Source organism: Mus caroli, chromosome 7 (assembly GCF_900094665.2).
Source record: "Mus caroli chromosome 7, CAROLI_EIJ_v1.1, whole genome shotgun sequence".
Classification (NCBI taxonomy): domain Eukaryota; kingdom Metazoa; phylum Chordata; class Mammalia; order Rodentia; family Muridae; genus Mus; species Mus caroli.
Genome location: NC_034576.1, coordinates 132,247,673 through 132,267,432, shown reverse-complemented (window position 1 = coordinate 132,267,432; position 19,760 = coordinate 132,247,673). Strand labels below are relative to the sequence as shown.

The following is a 19,760-nucleotide window of genomic DNA, read 5'->3' as shown; positions in this document are numbered from 1 at the left end:
ATATTTGGTGGAGTGTTGGGCACCCCTCCTGGGTTTTTTTTCACCCCTACTTTGGACTTTAAACTTCAGAGGACAGGCTGGTTGGCTCTGTTTCTCCTTCACCTCCCCACACCCCCTTCCTTAAGTCCTTTGAAGAAGAGTTTCAGGCAATAAAAATTTTCTAGCACTTATATTCTGTAGTTCTGGTGCTATGTAGGGAATTGGTCCATACCCTCTGCTACCATGGGGACCAGCGGGACACAGCACAGAGTCCTAGACGCTGACTTACGCTGACTCAATGGAGAAAAGCTCAGAACAAGAAGGGCCAGCTTGCTCCTGCCTGTCTGCTCCTCATCGTTAGGTCTTCCTTTCCTCAGATCCTCCAGACCTTAGCTTCATTGAGTTGCTGTTTTGATAGCATTTCAACCTTCTCCTTCCAGCATTTCTTCCTTTTTGCAACAAGGTGGGAAATCACAGGCTACCTGCACAGGACTACCTGGAACTCCTTCAGGCTGTGGTCATGAAAAGGACAGGTGTGGAGGCCTTTCCTGGAACTTTTTTCTTCAGAGATTAGGGACTCACCTATCTTCTCTCCATCTCTGCCTCCTCCCCTCTCCCCCAGGAGGAAAAAGAAAAGAAAAAAAATTCCAAGAACGAGAAGTGTGGCCCTAGGGGCAAAAGAAGCCAGGAAATGAAGCTGTTTTAAAAGCCAGCAAAGCTCACTTTGGTGACTTTAAAAAAGAAAGTGACCTCTGGTCACAGCTGGGTATGGAGGTGACTGTGACTGACTAGGATACAGATCTTTGTAGAGGTCATTTGTGAAATGGGTGGGGACGCTCAGAGTCAGCAGGTGTGAAGTAAGGCAGGGTCACTGCTGAAGGGAAAGACCCACCCACATCAGCTTCCCTCAGAGCTGTACAGCCTTTGCACATAGCGACCACTTCCCAAGCTGGTAGAGAGAAGATGGCATCTCTAGATGTGCTTTTCTAGTCTCAGGGTAATTAGTTCCCTTTGAGTCAGTTTCCCAACTTATTGGCTGATTGGTTGACCTAGAGTCTCAGGTAGCCCTTGAACGTCCGTCGATTCTTCTGTCTCTACCTCCTGAGTGCTGGGATGACAGGCAGGCACCACTCTAGCCAGTTCCCATCTCATCTTTGATGTAGAAAAGTGTTCACCCTTGAAGGGGTGGCCAGTCTGAGGAAGCTGCACCTCGCTGTAGCTGCCCCTTGACGTCTCTTTCCTGGCACTTCACTCTGATGGCTTTCTTGCCTAGCCATCATGGAGGCAAGGAAATGGCCAGGGCTGAGAGGCCAGAAAACCCCTGCTTCTCTTGGGCAGAGTAATGATGACTTCCTTGCCTGGCACAGTGACACACCTTGTCCTCGGGAAGCCACAATGTTTGGGCACCTCGCCTGGATCTTCCTAGGCTCACTGGCTGAGTCTGAAGGGAGCCACTTTTCAGATTTGCTTGCTTTCTGAAAGCCTTCCCTCCAGGCAAATCTGAGGTCTGTGGGGCAGGAGAGGAAGGTTAACCATGGTGCTCCTGGATGGTATCCCCAGGCAGAGAGTTCTGTGTCCATCTGTCCGTCCGCCCGTCCTTGCCCCCCCCCCCCCCCCCCCCCCCCCCCCCCCCCCCCCCCCCCCCCCCCCCCCCCCCCCCCCCCCCCCCCCCGCAAAACACTACTGAAAAGTGATCCTTCTGGCTCTGGCCTGCCTTTCTAGGTCCTGTGGTGTTAACCAGCTGGGATGGTGTGGCTCCCAGCTCCAGAACGATCCCTGCCCTCTCCTGAAAGCAGCTTTCTGTGAGGTCACTGCTGTCCAGCTACTTGAGGACCATTCCTCCAGCAGAGATTCCCTTCCAGCTCCCATGCAGGCCTGAGCTAACTGAGCCCCACCAACAGGATCAAGCCCATTCCACGAGGAAGGCCATCTGGTCCTCAGCCTCCAGCTGCTGGCCCTTCATTTGCCATTGGCTGGGAAGCTTTGGAGGGGTCTGGTCCTGGGGACACATCTGCAGCCTCTGAATGGTGTTATAACTGGGGTCCTGCTGAGCAGAGAAAGGCCAAGTCCTTTAAATAAACTTGCTGAACAATACCCCCCCCAAAGGTGTAGAGTCAGAGAAGCAGGAGGCAGCCTTGCCCTTTAGCTAACTCTTAACCTTGCTTTTGTCGCCAGGGCACTTGAAAACTATTTCTTTATTCAGAAAGTACTTACCAAGCGGAGAAGGGAGGGGCTGCTCTGAATAAGGAAAATGTCATATAGGATTTGGGCATCGATCTGCCCCTTAAGGGAATTAGAGGGCAAATATCTCCACTTGAGTGTATGCCATTTATTGAATATTTACCTCAGTGTCAGAGAGGTGAGCTTGTTCCAGATGCAGCGTCTAAAGAGCCACAGGCAGCATGAAGTCCTCTTGAACTTGCCTCTGGAATGCAGCTCGGCCTTGGGAACACCTGCCAATCGCCCTAGTTCATTGCAAGCAGGTCCCTAAGCTGTAGCTGCTTTAGGTCCTGTGGTTCTTGGGCCTGTCTGTAGTTTGGTGTTAGGGCCCTTATTTCCAGCATCCGGGGGCCTATGATAACTTAGCCTAATGCTCTAGGGACTTTCTATAGGGACCAGGCTGTAATCGGGCGTGTGCATTCATTGAGTGGATGAATAGCAGTTATGCAGGTGTTGTCCACCTTGGTTTTATTGACAGGGTCTCTCCCTGACCGGGAACTTAACACATAGGCTAAGCTGGCTGGTGAGCAGGCTCCCTAGAGATAGATGTCTCTGTCTGTCTCATTCACTACAACTAGTTTTTTTTTTTTTTTTTTTTTTTTGGTAGGTTCTGAGGAATTAAAGTGATGCTTGCAAGGCAAGAACTTTATGGACTGAGCTATCTGTCAGCCCAGCCCCCAAAGGTACAATAACCTGTAGGCCTTTTGGCTCACTGGTTTCTTGAAGCAGGTATTAGGCCTGGTCTGTATGAGACGGAGCCTTCAGGACCTGCAGATGTTTAGTTCCACTTGAGAACTTTGCAGGAATCCTCGCTTAGGGAAGCCGCGTATATAAGATGTGACAGATTTATTCACTTGAAAGAAAGCCCTGGTTTGGAGTCAGAGGCATGCAAGTGGATATTCTCGTGGGGCCGTCTAAACCCTCTGCTGACTCATCTACTGACCTGTTAGAATCAGGTTGTGACCCATAAAACCAAGCCCCAGGTGGCTCCCGGCTGGGTGAATATGTCTGCAGAGCTTCAGGTAGAGCGCTTGCCCTACTGTGCACAGAGTGCTTCCTCTCAGTGTGCTCCTCACATCAGGGTCAGTGAGGGACTTACCAGAAAGCCTTGGGTTCCCTCTTTGTGCCACCGTTTGCTAGCAGCTGGCCTTGCTGGTGTCTCAGGGACAGAGGGGGGTGTTCAGTACAACCACGTTCATTCCGGACAGCAGCAAGCCTTAAGCTTTGGTCTTTGGACAAAGGGTTTCTGAGCTGGCGGTGCCATCCTCAGCTGGGAGCCCAGGAGCTCCCAGCCAGAGCACTCAGGCCATGCCGGAGGCTGACCCTGGGTGGAGGTCCTTATTCACGATAAACCTCGGTCATTGCGTTCATTTTCCTTCCTCCCACCTTCTCGGAATGTCTCCTCCACGAGACAGTTGGGTGAGGATGAATATGTCTGTGTGTTCTACGTGGATAAAACATAGGCTGTGACATGATGGGGATGGGGTGACGGCATGTGTCATAATGGGAAACTGGAAATCTTATAGAAGAGACATTTAGGTTTTGAAAACTGCACAGGAGCCTCTCAGGTAGAGTAGCAGTTTAGGTACAGGGAACAGGGACAGGGGACAGAGGACAGACATACCGTCTGGCTAGGCAAGCCACCGTGTGAATGAACGAGGGAAGAGGGGAAACTGGGGGGAATGTGGTACTCGGTAATGATGTAAATTGATTTCCTAGAGAGACACTCATTATAGGTTGGGTACATTCCATTCAGGCCTTTGCCTCTTTAGGAGTCCCTATAGCATTCCTTGATGTTGTAGCTACAGGGAACAGCAACCTGGCCCCAAATGAGATTCAACAGACTTTCCCAATGGCTTTTGTCTGCCTGTGGATCCAGCCCTAGATGGCAAGGTTTGGGAATAGTGTGTCCTAAGGAGTCCTGCAGACCTTAGGAAGCCTGTGCTTTCTCTTGCAAGTGTGCCTTCAGGACTCAGGAGGCCTGGGCCTGGCTGGCCAGACCTCGGATACAGACTCCTCTTTGTGCCTCTTAGCCACGAGTGCTGGGTACTTTGACATAACTTGTAATGCCAGTTTCTACTTCCTGGGTGCTATGGAATCTAATGGCTGAGTTCTCTGGGATATACTCTCTCAGAACAAAAGGTTCCATTTTGCAGTTCTTGCTCAAGCAAAGCATCAACAGCTAGGGGATTTGTGTAGCTGTGCAGATTTGATCTCTCCTTGTGTCTTGGTGGCCCAGTGGGAATTTCGGTCTTGGGAGTGTATGAACTGAGTGCGCATGTTGTGACCAGGCGTCTCTGTCATTTGGACACTATCATCGCATGACAGGATTGGGTGGGAGAGGGGTGCGGGTGGGTAAGGAGCTAAGTTGCTGCCACTTTGAGTCTAGGTATTGGGTGACACAATGATTCTCTCCCCAGTGAGGGGATTCTTAGGCCCTTTTGCCTTTTCTGCATTTTTATTTTCTCCTGGGCTCAGGCATAATTTGTTTCAAACTGGAGGGCTGTTCACCCTGTTTCTCAAAGCCAAACCTAAATTACGAGGGGTGTGCCTAAATATGAAATATGTAATGGTTCCCATATTGAAACATTTGCTACCTTCTAGTCCTCTCTGATGGGCAGCTTGATCCAGCCCAGAGTTTCTGGGGCTGTCCGACTACTGCAGCTGAGGTAGCTATTGGTGGGGGTGATGCTAACAGGAACGTGTCTGAAGAGATGCTCCAGCTATTGGTTGTAAACAAAGAGCCTGGGCAGCTTGCTCACCTCTCTCCTCTCCCTAGCCTTACCATCCTGCCCTCCCCCGCCCCCTTTTTTTATGCAGCCGTATTTCTTGAGGTTGAAAACTTCCATCTTTGTCCTGTATGAGTGTTGGCCCCCTCCTCTCTTTCAGGATGAGTTGTACAGAGGCCTTATAAGGATGCTATCAGGATGTGCAAGTTGGCACTGGTAAAGGGGAAGCTTTGAAAGAGTAGGAGCTGCAGCAGCCAGCTCTGAAGTGTCATCTTTGTGTCTGGGGACAAGGCTAGCTAGGACGTTCTTCTTCCTGACTCCACCAAAGGACCCCATTATCCTTAATATCTTTTATACTGAACTCTGGTGCCAGCTCCATGCTGACAGTACCATGCAAAAATATGTACAGGAGAGGCTCTTCCAAGGTCCCAGTCTTGCAGGTGTCACCGGTTTCTAAAAGCCTAGGTGGGCATTCCAGTACCATGTGCCCTGCATTCTGGGTGTCCTTGATTCAAAGTTACAAAGAACCTTTCAAGTTCTGTACCCTGTTCTATGGCCAGTGACCACAGCTCACCAGGCCTATGGAGTGGCAGGGCATCTTTATGGCTCGGAGGGCAGAGTGGGTCAACCCTTTGCCACTCACCTGTTATGAACCCAGTGTCCTGTGACTTTGCAGTGACATTTGGCAGCTCGATCCCCATTCTCCGTCAAGACTTTTGGCAGTCCTGTGGCTTTGCTGTTTATTTGTCTTGTATTAGATGGCACTGTCTGGGAGAACGCCGGGCCATGGTATTGTCCTCGTCCCAGGGTTCCTGTGCAGTCCTACTGGGCTAGAGGAGTGCTGGGGTGTGGGGACAGCTTAGCTGGGCAGCCCAGTTCCTTGACAGGACATGCCTGCTGAGGCTGTGCCTTCTCCTCCACCCTCCTCCACGCTCCTCCTCCCCTTTCCCTCCTGCCTCCTCTTTCCTCTTCTCTCCTCATGGCCCCCTTTCTTCCTTGTATGTCCCTCTTCTAGGTGAATCTATTCTGATTCTGCTTTGTCCTTTCTAGAAGAATGTGTTTTGGGATCAGATTGTACCCTGTGGAGAGACCCCCTAAGTGGGGCTGTTTGAGGTACCCCACTGTATCTTTAACGCAGATCCTTTAGATGCTGACTAAAGAAGTCATTCTGGGGACACCCTAGAAGTGGCTTGGTGTGGTGCGAGTTGATTTGTTGCCCCAGAGGTGGTTGGCAGAAGTGGCTCCTTCTCCCTGCGTTGGTGGGAAGCTGCCATGCGATCTGCGGGAGATGATTGGCCAGGGCAGGACTTGGACGCCCATCTGTTCTCTGTTTGCAGTCGGGCGCCATTTCAGAAACCACACGGGAAAAGTTTATAGGCAAACATTATAAAAAGTGACAGTCTGAAGTGCTGCTATCGCCGGCTTGGCAACTTAAAGCATTACCTGAAGCAGCTTCCCACTTCCAGACGCTCAAGCTGCAACGGGAACCTCAAGATGGCCATCCTGTGGGCGCTGGGGAAGATTTCGTTTGTGTGCAGTGAGGTGTCTTGGTCTCGGCCCCATCTACTTCTTGAAGGTTCCCTTTCTAGGGTGACTTCACGAATAGCAAGGTGTCATACCCCTCCCCCTTAGCTTACAGGAAGGTAAATACAAGCTGTCATTAGTGACATCAGGTGAGGTCCCACCCAGAGGTTGTGACCTACTTGGATCTGTAGAAGGACTTGGAGAAGGGTCAGGAAGATTCTGCCTCAGTTTCCCTTTTGCCTGGGTCTGAAGCCCCTCTCATTTCTAAATCCCTATTACCTCCCAGGGAATAGTGACTTGAGGAATCTTTGGGAAGAAAGGGGGCTCATGGAAGGGTAACAGTCAGCCACGTGTGTGGAATTTTAAAGACAGAATCTCACTACATAGCCCAGGCTGGCTTTGACTGCCCTCAGTAGCTTAGTAGGTGTTAAACACTGAAGCCGATGCAGGCTTTGAACTTATGATCTTCCTAACCCACCCTCCCAAATGCCCACCATATGCCACCATACCCCACCACTGTTGATGTTTTCATTATTGGCTTTTGGTGCTGTGAAGGGTCCCCTTTATCTTTTGGTTTGTTTGTTTTCTGAGTATCGAAGTAATCAGCTCACCGAAAATACGACTAGTATATAGGAAACTGCTGGCGTGTCTCAAGGGGTTTGTAACCTGTGGGTAGAAACACAGCTAAGCCTCCACACAGGAGAGCCTCCGGCCACTGTTGTGTTTGTCACAGGTAGAAACAGCTGAGCAGAGCCTTCCCAGAAAGTAAACACGTCGCCTTGTTTGTTCAGAGAGTTTAGGTAACAATGACAGTGTATGGCCCAGCTCCCAAGCATCTTTCCAAGTTTCCATTTAATTATGAAAAATGGATGAGAACAGACTTTCTGTCTGCGGAAACCCCTGAAAGAGCATTTGGTGCCTCTGCTCGTAGCTTCTGGAACTTTCTCCCCACTGTGCTGTGGAGAGTGCAGAGGGTGGAACTTGGAAGCGTGCGCTCCGGTAAGCCACGGCATAAGAAATGTTAAATCCAGGAAATGTTGATATTGCTATAAAAGAGACTGTTTGGATTTCCCAGGGAGTTCCTTGTCCTGTGTCAATTGTCACGTGTTACACAGAGCAGCTTGGCAGAGGCGGGCAAGGAGCGGCCTGTGTGGAAAGGCCATCTGAGTGGGAGAGACAGGTGGGGTGTGGCGAGCACAGTCCTGGGTGCCTTGGCCCCTTATAGGACACTATGAGGTGGTTACAATATGGAGTTGTAACACCAAAAGGACTCTTAAGAGCAAGCAGTGATTGTGAGGAGCCAGTCCCGAAGCCTGGTGAAGGATTTAGGCACAGAAGAGAAGCCTTCAGCTCTCAAGTCTCCGGAGCTAGGCGGGAGCAGGATGGCATCTTTTCAGCATGCCACTTGGGTTCCATGTTCTTAGTACCCTGGTCCATGATATATCTCATGTGTGATCCATTTGCAAGGAGCTCCCCGTGCCCTGGGATGCCGTTGGGTTGGATTTTTCTTCCCACCCCCTTATTATGCTCCTGCTCTCTCCTGTTTCTTCCCCCTCTATGGTGTTTGACCTTCTCCTTTCTTTCTGCCCTTTCTTTTCCTGTATTCATCCAATCTCCCTACTCCCTAGGATAACCAAGGAGGAGGTAGCATTGCTTACTGCTGACGCTGCTGACCCCTAAGTGAGAAAAGGTCACTGGGGAGTTGTGCGTTCTGCCTTATGCAAGGCAGATACCTTGGAGGAGGCCTTGGCGTTAGGATGGCTTGATTTCATAGATGCTTATCTTTCTGACGTGTTTGCAGATGATAGATACTTTATACTGTCTCCAAAGCCAGTCATCTTCCTGGGAAACTAGAGAGTTTCCCAGTTTGCCCATGCCAACCTGTCCTCACCATTGACTGAGTGAGATGGGAGCCCATCAGTGAAAGTCTTGAGATAAAAATCCAGCAGTTTCTGAAGACAGTGGAGCACCACAGTCATAGCTTGAGAACAACAGCGGGTGACTGACATTGATTGGTTGTGGCTGGAAGATCAAGTATACAGCCGGTGGCTCCCAGGCGCCTCCCGTATAATGCCTTCTTGTATGTTGGTGGTTGGGGATCTTGTGGCTGAGAGGCCATGCAGGACAGAGAGCCTTTACCAAACATCCAGTGTCCTGTCCTACCTGAGACCCCTCTTCTGTGTTCCTCACAGCATGGTGATACAGTATGGTAGAATTGGTCCAGCCTGGTCCAGTAGTGCAACTAAATTTCAATGAGTCTTGGTCCTTTGTTGATGTTGGGTGGAGGAAGGGTTTCTCCGTGGATGGTGTAGACGTTAAGGCTCCATCATTCTTAACATTGTACGAATCTTTGGTTTAAAGATGTTAAGACCAGACTGGCAGATGGTATGAGACTTAGGTTCAAATGGAACCCCCCCTCCTTATTTCTCTTCCTCATCCTTAAAAATATGAACCCTTTGTTTTACTTGTTGTTGCTGTTGTTCATTATTCTCAGTGTTATTGTGTGTGTGTGTGTGTGTGATGTGTGAGTGCATGTAGACAAATTGGCCATGCTGTGTAAAGGTCAGAGTGCAGTCTGGTAGAGTCAATTCCTTCTTCCTCTTCTACCTTTTTAAGGGTTTTTGGGAACCAAACTTGGCTTTAGGCAAGCATGCCTTCCTCCTCGGAGCCATCATTGCAGAGCTGCCTCTCCCTCATTCACTTAGCCGTTCAGGTCAGCTGCCTCTTGGTCTAAGTGGGCAGGAAAGGCCTGATCTGAGACCCTTCCAACTGAATTCTCAATGTCTTTCAAACTTGGTTCTATGCATTGCCACAGGGTGTCTGCTACTCCTTGGAGGAGACTCCTATCCCCTCCTGCAACAGAAGCTGAAACACCTTCGGTGAGGGCCACGCTATCAGTGTTTGGGGCTTGTAGGCCATGAGATCTTTTATTTTTTTGCAATGACTCCGGTCTGCCTGTGTAACACAAAAGCAGCCCTAGACAATACATACCCAAGTATGTATTGAGTATGGCACTGCTCCAAGAAGTCTTTGTTTACAAAAGCAAGTGGCTGACTTGGCCCTCAGGCCATGCTTTGCTGGCTCCTGCTGCCCACAGGGCCTTCGCCCACCATTTCCACATGAACGGATACCTACCTGCCTCACCCTTAAGACTCCCTTACACACTTCCCATTTTCTCTGAGGTTTTTCTTCACTTTCATTTGCCCCACTGCAATGGAGGGTCCACCAGGGCAGGGATATGGCTACCCTCCTGTTGCTTCCTGAGTGTACAGAATAAAGCTTGGCCCGTGGTAGGTATGCAATAAACAGAGGGCACATGAGATAAACAAGCCTTTGAAACCTTACCTGGTTGTCAGTTGGGTTTGCTTTCTGCCCCCACTTTGTGTGTATGTGTGTGTGTGTGTGTGTGTGTGTGTGTATGTGTGTGGGTGGGGGGGTGTTTCATCAACTTCTGTTTTCTTCCCTATGTGGGTTTCCTTCTGTGTTCCTGTACTGTTAACATATGTGCCCCTCTTGGCTGTGTGCATTTGAAGTGGGGGTCCCCTGTGAGAAGCCTCAGGCCCCTTGTGTTGGCTGCTGCTGCGATTCTTGGACCAGATGTTTATTAAAGAGCAGGACTGAAACATGAATTGACTGTATTTTAGTCGTGAGAGAATTTGTTCTTTGGAGTGGGCTCTGGGCAGAATAATCGCCTTGTGATGCTGCTGCCCAGATCTGGAACCGTCCCAGTGTGGGGAAGGAAGCATTGTGTTTTCCAGGCTTGGAACTCTGGGTACCATTCACAGCTCTCACTGTGGGATGAAAGCTAATTTCATGAGCCCTCGTGGCCACCTCTGGCCCTGAGCAAGGTCAGGAGCTTCCTTCCTCTCACTTTTTTTGGGGAGAAGCTGGGAGGTTGGATCATAGTTGGTTTCATTCTGCCCTGTCTCTTAGAGGAAAGCAATGTCTGCCTTCTCGTGTACAGCAAAGATATCCCAGTGTAGGGATGGGCGTGGGGCACAATGACCTATCAGAACTGAGCTTTCTGATTCGAAGGTTTCCTCCGGAAGTCAGGACACCCATAGGCAATGTGTCTATTTCAGTGTTTGGAGGTATAGGGTAGGCAGATGGACCTTAGAGTGGGAGAGACCCCTTTTGTTTCCAGCCAGGTGACTGATGCAGAGTGATGGGATCATGGAGGGCCATGATTGACCTGGGCATCAGAGGAGGAACTGGGCTAAACGGGAGTGAGAGGGAGGACCTTGTGTTCATAAAGAAGAGCAGGATGCTGAAGGAGATCAGGGACCCTGGGGTAGTGGTGGGTTGGTGGGCAGGATGGATCTGGCTCCACCAGTGGAATGTTGGGTACAGTAGTACATGCTACTTATCCAGTACATGCAGTCTAGGTGTATATGTGGCTGGAGTATGGTATAGGGCTATTAAGTGCCAGGGAGTCCTTACTTTTCTTTCTTTGGATGTTAAGGACCCCTGGCATCTGTCATTATGAGGAAGATGGAATGTCCCAGCTCACCCAGAACAGATCTAGCTCAGTCCTGATTGGGCCCTGAGAGCACATAAAAACAATCAAGCCAATAGCTGCCTCTTCCCAAGTGGTGAAGAGTTTAGTAGATGGGTCCATTTGCCCCTTGAATTTGAGACATTTTATTTATATTGAAAAGCTTGGTTCTGTGAGAACAGGCAAAGTGAAATATGACTAAGTAGCTAAGTCAGTGTGAGAGCGTGTATGTACGTGTGCGTGTATCACATACACAGTCATGCTGAATGGCTAGCTTGGCAATCAACTTTACAGTTTTCTTGTGGATTTTTCTTCCACTTTAGGGTTTGGTTGGTTTTTAAAGCCCTATTTACAGTATGTGGAAATGAACCAACCCAGGACAGCTTCCGCTGGATCGTGGACAGCTTCTATGGCCATCGTTTCCAGTGCTGTCAGTCAAGTCTGGGTTCAGGCTGCTTCCTGGCTTCTGGGGTATGGGGAGAGATGGACACCTCCTGGGGCCATTTGTAAGACAAGCGCCTCCTGGGGAAGAACTGGCCTTCACTGACTGTTGTCGGACCTTCTCTCTTTTCCCTCTTTCCCATCTGCCTCTGTCTTCTCTCTCCCACCTCTTCTGCAGAGCCACCAACCAAATACCAAATCTCCCAACCAGAAGCGTACGTGGTTGCCCCCGGGGAATCGCTAGAGTTGCAGTGCATGTTGAAAGATGCCGCCGTGATCAGTTGGACTAAGGATGGGGTTCACTTGGGGCCCAACAATAGGACAGTGCTAATTGGGGAATACCTCCAGATAAAAGGTGCCACACCTAGAGACTCCGGCCTCTATGCTTGTACTGCAGCTAGGACGGTAGACAGTGAAACTTGGTACTTCATGGTGAATGTCACAGGTGAGTTGGCTTCTGAGTGTGACCCTCTATCTCTTCTGTAGATGTTTTTGATTGGAAATTATTACGGTTTTTTGTTTGTTTTTTTGTTTTTTGTTTTTTTCTTTTTTTGGCCGAGTGAAGTCACTAGTGACCTGCATTCATAGACTGCCAGGCACCAGTGTCAAGTTTGTTCTTCATTCATTTGAGACAAGGTTGCCCAGGCTGGACTTGAACTCCTGGGCTCATGTCAGTCTCCCATCCTCCTCCCAAGAGCTAGACCACAGGGCTAGGCTAGTGTACCTGGCTGATCTATTTCTGAAATTCCTCACTGGGACCTGGTGTACCACACAGTTTACAAGTGACAGAGATCTGACGAGCAGCAGCCCACAGACTTCCCACTCCCACACTGCCCAGCATTCTTGTCTCTTACAGTAGAGAATTGAAATGCGGGGAGCCAGACTTTAGGTCCTTTACTAAGCTCTCGAGTCTCTCTCCTCGTTCTTTCCTTCCATATAGTGAAGGAGATGATCAGCACCAGGCCTCCTATGTTGGCCAAATTGGGAATTCTGCCTTCAGGAAGTTAGTTAGCAGTCAGAAGGCCCACATAGGAAACTGTCTTGTTAGGGAGTCATTTCTGTCTTGAAGGAAACCCTAAATGCTAAAAAGGGGAAATAAATCAAAGTTTGGCTATTACAGAGTCAAAATTGTCAGAGGTGGCCATGGAGAGATGGCTCAGTGGTTGGAGCACTGGCTGTTCTATTTCCACCACCCACAGGGCAGCTCACAACTGTTCCTAACTACAGTTTCAAGGGATCTGACATGCTCACACCGAAATATGTGCAAGCAAAACACCAATGTGCATAAAGTAAAAATAAATAAGTCATTTAGAAAATTGTTGGGGATTTGAGTACAGTTTGAGGCTTAAAAAAAACTGAGAAAGCAGAAAACCCTAAAAATCAGAGACTGACTCCTGGCAGATAGACACTTCCTGACACTGCCCGGTCTCTGACATTCCTCTGGGTGGTCGAGCTCACTGAGGAGGGTGATCACTCGGAGAGCTCACTCGGCCCGCAGGTGACCTTTGCCTTTGCAATGCATCCACGCGTGTGTTCTTTTGAATGCAGATGCCATCTCATCTGGAGATGATGAGGACGACACAGATAGCTCCGAAGACGTTGTCAGTGAGAACAGGAGCAACCAGAGTAAGTAACCTGCCTCCGAAGGTCCCCGAGAGGAGTGATGGGGAGTCCTGCCTGTCACCTGTCTCCTGTCGACTCCCCCGTATGCAGTGCTGTGTCCTTGGCCCTCACTGTTCCCCGCTCTGTCTCCTGTCCCTATTTTCCAACTTGCAAATAAACTGTTGCTGTCCACCGTCTCGCCACTTGTCTGTTCTTCTTGTGTCAAGAGCTCTCTCTTCCAAACAAACACTACTTCTGTCCCTGGTCTTCCTGTCTTCTTTGGTCTCTCGGTATTCATAGATAGACCACTAGTAGAACTGTGACCATCTTGGTTTTCTTCATAAGTCCCATCATGCCTTTCCTGACTTAGGGTTGATTGATTGCCTTCCTCCACTCCCTGGAGTATTTCATTAATATTTGTTGATTTATTCATTTATGGAAACAAGGTGTCAACTTTGTTGCTCAGGCTGGACTTGTATCCCTAGCTCCTGGCATCCTTCCATGAGCCTCTGGAGTACTGGGCCTACAGGTGTGAACCACCTTGTTGACTGATCTATTTTGGAAAGTCCTCCATGGGCTTGTGGTTGGAGGCCAGAGTTGCTCCTTATACTCAGCATATGGCTTAACAACGAATTATCTGTTACATAACACAAGTTTCTGGGGGCATAGGGACCCTTGCCTTTGCAATATTGCCTCTTACTGAGGGCAGAAAGTATGTCTTACTTTGAGGATGTTGGTGAGAAAGGGAGTGAATGCCAGCGTGTTGTAAGGCAGTGGGCACCAGGCGCTCACTCTTGACGTCACTGACTTGCTGGATAAGAAATGGCGGGCTGCTGGGAGCTGCCAGCCTAAGTTCCAGTCTTGATTCGCTATTTCTCAGTCGCTCATTTGCTATCTGTGCGTCAGATGGGAAGGGCAGCCGTGCCTTCTGGGAAGCTAGAGGTATTAAAGGACCATATGCTTCGAAGATTTGAGTGCTTGTGAATGTTTGTTCCACAAAGAGGCAAAACACAGAGTTGGTTATGTTCTTTAGGTAGGGCTGGACTGTTCTAGAGAGAAGCTGTATTGGTAACCGATGTTGTTTGTTTGTTAACTTTGTACACTCAGTGTTATTGTGAAAAGATTTTTTTTTGTCATAAGTAAATTTAAATGAGTCATAAATAATAACATTCAGATATTAAAATGAGCCTATGGTAGTGTACCTTGATGGGTAAATAGTGCTTTACCTAGCATGCCCAAAGCCCTGCTTTCAACCCCCCAACGTTCCCTAAGCTGAGCATGGTGGCACATGCCTGTAGTCTCAGGACTCCAGAGATGGAGGCAGGAGGATTGGAAAGAAAGCAGCTCACAGTAATATTAAGAGATTTCATTCTTAAATAAAATACTTCTTTTTAAAAAGTTTATTTTATTTATACATAGGCATTTGCCTCTCTGTGTATATGAGCACTGCATACATTGCATCGCATACCCTGGAACTGGATTTATGGACAGTTGTAAGCTGCTTTTAGGTGGGTGCTGAGATTAGAACTTTGTTTCTCTGTACAGAACAGCTTGAACTCAACCCCTGAGCCATCTTGCCAGCCCATAATAGAACACTTCTTAAATAAAATATCACATACTTTCCCCAGCCCCAAGTGCAGCATCTCCCATTGTCAACAACATCTGAGACCATGGAAGAACCCACCTTGGCTCAGCCTTAGAGCCCAAAGCCTGTGGCCATTGGGGTTCACTGTAGGCCCTGGGACTTACAGAAATGAAAAAGGACATGTGTCTATCATTGTGGTACTACACAAATTTTATCGTCCTAAACATTGTTGGGAATCACATTCACACACACTTCTGCCCAACCCTTAGGCACCACAGTCTTTCTGTAGCTTTCTTGTTCAGAAATATCATAAGTTAGGTTTATAGACCACGTAGGCTTTTCAGATTGGCATCTTCCCTCTAGTGCTATGCATTAGCTTTTTCTGAATCTTCCGTAGACTTCAGCTAATTTTTCCTTAGTACTGAATCACACCCTCTGGTTTGTGTGTATATGGTTTATGCAGCCCCCACTGAAAGATATCTCTCGTAGCTGTTGCCTAGGTTTGGCAGTCACAAGTAGCGAGATGCTGTAAACTAGGTGTGGGCTTCTTTAGCTGTACATTTCCTCTTCTCCCGCCCACCCCCCTCCCCTGAACATGACAATTAAATGCTGTGGTAAGTTCAGAGTCGTTGGAAGCTTTCCAAACCACTCTTCAAAGCAGCCATGACATTCTCGGTTGCCACCATCCATGACCGGGAGTGTCCCTTGCTTGGCATCCTTGGTACCATTTTGTGATGGCAGTGCTATGGGTTTTTTTGCCATTCTAGAATGCATTTCTCCCTATGACTGAAGACGGGAAGCATCTTTTTATGTGCCTGATTGCTATCTCCACTCACTTTGGTGAGTGCCTGGCAAAGGCTTTGGCTTATTTTTTAATTGGGTTGTTTGTTTTCTTATTGTTGAGTTTCAAGAGCTCATTGTATATTTTGGATAGCAGTCCTTTTTCTCTTTTCAAATCCTCTCTCCTGGTGTGTGAATACCTTTGTTCCAACAGTGTCTTGCAGAACAAGCAGTTTTGAATTCACAGGACGTTCTGCTTATCGGCTCTCATGGGTCCCCTCGTGCCATTGGTGTCGAAGTCAGGAGCAAAGCCAAGGGTGATGCGGCTGCTCCTCATGTGTTCTGTGTTTTATGTTTATTTCCCAGTTGTGCTCAGTTTGTTCTGTGTCTAGATTTATTTTCTGTTGCCTCTGAATGTTCAGTTATTCCTATACCACTTAATGAAAGTGCCACCACTTAGCCTGTGATAACTAAGGGAGAGAATGTTGTTAGGCCTTGGGATGAATATTGTCACTCCACCGAATATTTGGCTTTGTCCTTAAGTCTCTCAACTGTTTGGGCATAAAGAGAAATAATGTGACTAGTACAATTTTTGCTCTAGGGAGAGTGAAACTCAGGAATGTGGTTTTCAAAGTGTGCCTGGACCAGCAGTGTTAGCATCACCTGGGACCTCCCTAGAGATGCACATTCTTTAAGCTTGTCCTTAGAACAAGATGTGGGATGTGTGTGTCTATCCGTCTGTCCATGTGTTCGTATGAGTGTGTGTTTATGTTTCATTTTATATTAAGATGTGAGAACTGCTGGGATAGGGGTACACACACACACATAATTTGCTCCAAACAGGCACATACTACCAGCCATGTTCATAAAAATCAAGACAGTAAGGGAAAGTGTGTGTGCCACTGTGAGTTGGGACAGCCTTGCAAAGACTTGTTCCTGTTCTTACTGTCCTCTGATAACATGAAGACTTAGCAGAGCGTGTTGTTCATAGTTACTGTTCATTGGCTCTGCCTAAAGCAGGAGGTGGAACCCTTCCGATCCAGCTTTGGAGGGCACTGGTGCTGGCTGCTGGCTCAGGCACTGCCTTCAGGAACCCTCAATATAGTCTTGTTATAGTGACCAGAAACCTATCTCAGGGTGCAAAGGGGGATGTCCAGCCACTCGAAGCCTTGTACCCATAGGCATTCCAGGTCCCCACAGGCGTGGCATGATATGTTTGTGTAGTTGTTTATAGCTCTCAAATGATACTGCATGTAAGTGCCTCCATGTTTGATTGAGACATCAGGTCCTACCCACTTGGTCTTGCTGGCACACCTGGGAACTGTTTTGTGTTGGGTCAAGTATACTACGTCACCAGGAGTCCACGGGATGTCATGCTGTGTGAGAGTAGGTATAGATTATGTAACAACCAAGGCCGAGTGATAACAATCTCCTGATGGTTCATAGTTTGCCTGATGGGGACTTCCAGGGCTTCTGCTGTGAACAAGCTAGCTGCCCAGCATCTGTGCAGAAGGGCCAGGCAGGAGAACACTATATAATGGGTGCCACGCCATCGACAGGTTACCACACTTTCACCTTGCAACTCGGGTTTTTGGTAATTAGCTCTTGACTGACACTAGCTCTGTCCCTGAGATGGGTGCTGTGTGGTGATTAAGGGCTGGTGTTAGCTGTACCAGGGAGATGCTGCTGCAGGGAGGGGCCTGTGAAACAGTAGATGCTATTTAAAGTGATAGCAGTTCTTAGCTGGCTACTTGGCCTCTGCCATCTGTTAGTGTGATTAGGCTGGTCTGATTCACAGGTGCAGCCCGGGGCAGCTGAGATTAAGCAGCTGTGGCCTGGGGTGGGGGTGGGGGACAAGGGTGGGGCGGGGGGGGGGGATGGACAAAGAATGTCAGGGCTAGGAACTTGGCAAGGTGGGGAAGGGGATGTGACTGTTGGAACTTTTGTTTTGTTTCCTCTTGCCACCTCAGGTGTCAAATACCTGGGCTGACCTGATTGCTAGAGAAAATGAGGAAGTTCGGAATTCTTTGCATTTTCAGCCACCTGGAAACATCCTTGTGTCCACACAGATTCCCCTGGAGCCTCTGTTGTCTAGAGATGCCACTTAGGATGTGTGTTTGAATATTCACCTTAAGTAAAGTTAGCCTAAGACTGGGTGGACCGTGGTAATCTTGGGGCTTGTGAGCATAGGTTCCCTGCTTCCCTTTGGGACACTTCATGTGCTAAGTCTGTATCTTCTAGCTTGAAAAATGTCATATCGGTCATTCCTTCTGCCAGATTGCCAGATAGTCATTTGTCAGTGTCGGAAAGCAAGCTTCCCTGACCTGATGCGCAGAGGTTGTTGGTCCCGAGTATCATATAGAAAGCATGGTGACCAAACCTGAGCACAAAAGCAACACACGAAGAATTAAGAGGGCTGGAAGATGGTTCAGTGGGTGCCTGCCACCAAGCTTGGCGACCTGAGTTATTCCTGGAACCTATTCAGTGGAAAGAGATAAAGCACTCCTACAGTCAGTGTCTTAGGGTGACTGTTGCTGTGATAAAACAGTGGGACTAAAAGCAACGTGGGGAGGACAGAGTTTATCTGGCTCACAGTTCCATATAGGATCTCATCGTCAACAGCAGTGAGGGCAGGAGCTAAGCCAGAGGCCATTGGAGGGGTGCTGCTTATTGGCTTGCTCCCCCATGGCTTGCTTAGCCTGCTTCCTTATAGAACCAGGAACACTAGCCTGGGGGTTAGGGGTGGGTGGGACCACACAGAATGGGCTGGGCCTTTCCCCCATCAATCAACCAGTAATTAACAAAATACCCTACAGGCTTGCCCACAGCGGGGGTTCTTATGGAGGCTTTTTCTTAATTGAGGTTCTCTCCTTTCAGAAGACTCAAGGTTGTGTCAAGTTGGCATAAAACTATCTAGCGCTATATGCATGAATGTACACACACACACACACGCACACGCACACGCACACGCACACGCACACGCTGTGCATTCCTGCATGGGCTGACCAGATGGATAGGTCTATAGGGATAGGGCTCCCATCCCCTTTTAAGTTAAGTCCTCCCATCCCAGGTGTGAAGGGCGTCAGTCCCCAGGTCACATTTAAGCAGCTGATTAGCTAATGACCTCACACACCTTGCCATCGCCTGCTCCTGAATGCAGGAATCCTGTGACTCCATCCTAAGAGTATGCTCAACTTGTTTTCTCTGGACCGGACGTTTGGTTTGATGCAGTGCTTTGTAATGTATCCAGGTTGAGGGCATACAAGTTTCTCCATTTGTGCATCAGCATGGAATGGGTTGCTTACCTAGTTCTTACCTTCCCTGGGGATTTAAGTCTTCCCATAGATTCCCTGGCAGCAGATTCGTGGAGATTATTATTAAGTATTTCCTCAAGCTTGTGTTGAGAGGGATTGCTTTCTGGAGATTCTGAGAGTTAGTGCTTGACTAAGTTTGTCTCTCTTACTTAAGTGCAGGGGCTCCGACAGCAGGGCAAGATTCCCGTTGTTGGAGTGGTCCTTTCCAGTAGCAAGGGATTTTCCATTTCGTTTTCATCCCTGTTGAGACCTGCAAATGCCATGTGCTCCACATCAGAGAGAAAGGCAGTCTTCTTTCTTGTCTTCTTTTTCCTGGGGGAAGGGTTAGGAGGAACTAGGGATGTGGTCTGAGGTCCCGGATTTTTTGACTGGTAACCCGGTTGCTGCTCACAGTCCTGAACCATCTCTGTTCTGATGATTGTGGGTTTTTGTTTGTTTGTTTGTTTGTTTTTTAAGACAAAAGTGCGTAGGCTGCCGAACATTCTGGAAATTCCTCCTAACTGAAACCTCATCAGTAGGTCTGGTTGGGTGCCTTATCACAAAGGGTGCTGATGGTGAGCCTGGAACAGCTAGCTCTTCTCAGCCCAGCCCGGCCAGCTGCAGGGTTGCTGGCTGGGATGCCTTGTCTTGCAGAAGATCCTGAGAATTCCATGGAGGCAGGCTCCAGGAGACTCTAGTCATTTCTCTTGTGAGTGATATCACACCTCTTCCCTCCCCCCAGCCCACCATGTGTTTCTGATTAACCACCTCACTGGTCAGTGAGCTATTTGATAGAGATTTCTAGAAGCCAGGCTGTGGTGGTTTGAACAGAAATGCTCCCCAAGGCTCATGTATTTGAACACTCAGTCACCAGGGAATGGCACTGTTTGAGAAGGATTAGAAGGTGTGGCCTTGTTGGAAGAGGTGTGTCACTGAGATGGGCTTTGAGGTTTCAAAAGCCCATGCCTGGTTGTGTCTTTTTCTCTTTGCCTATGGGTCAGGATATAGAACTTCTGATCCACTTCTCCAGCACCATGTCTGCCTGTGTGCTACCATGCTGCTTTCCATCATGATGATAATGGACTAACAGATCTCTGACGCTGTAAGCTAGC

At 48.6% G+C, this 19,760-nt stretch overlaps 1 protein-coding gene across 13 annotated transcripts in view; it reads left to right on the top strand.

Annotated features, from left to right (window-relative positions):
• Fgfr2 (fibroblast growth factor receptor 2) overlaps positions 1 to 19,760 on the top strand; it is a 105,039-nt gene that overhangs the window by 12,570 nt on the left and 72,709 nt on the right. For 5 of the 13 annotated variants that reach the window (XM_021169070.2, XM_021169068.2, XM_021169069.2 and 2 more), the window contains exons 3-4: positions 11,567 to 11,833; positions 12,937 to 13,014. The exons of 4 other annotated variants lie outside the window; for them this stretch is intronic. In XM_021169070.2, coding sequence (XP_021024729.1) covers positions 11,567 to 11,833; positions 12,937 to 13,014 — 345 coding nt within the window. The remainder of the gene's footprint in view (positions 1 to 11,566; positions 11,834 to 12,936; positions 13,015 to 19,760) is intronic. 4 more of the 13 variants (XM_029479323.1, XM_021169073.2, XM_021169074.2 and 1 more) reach the window with 1 other exon arrangement.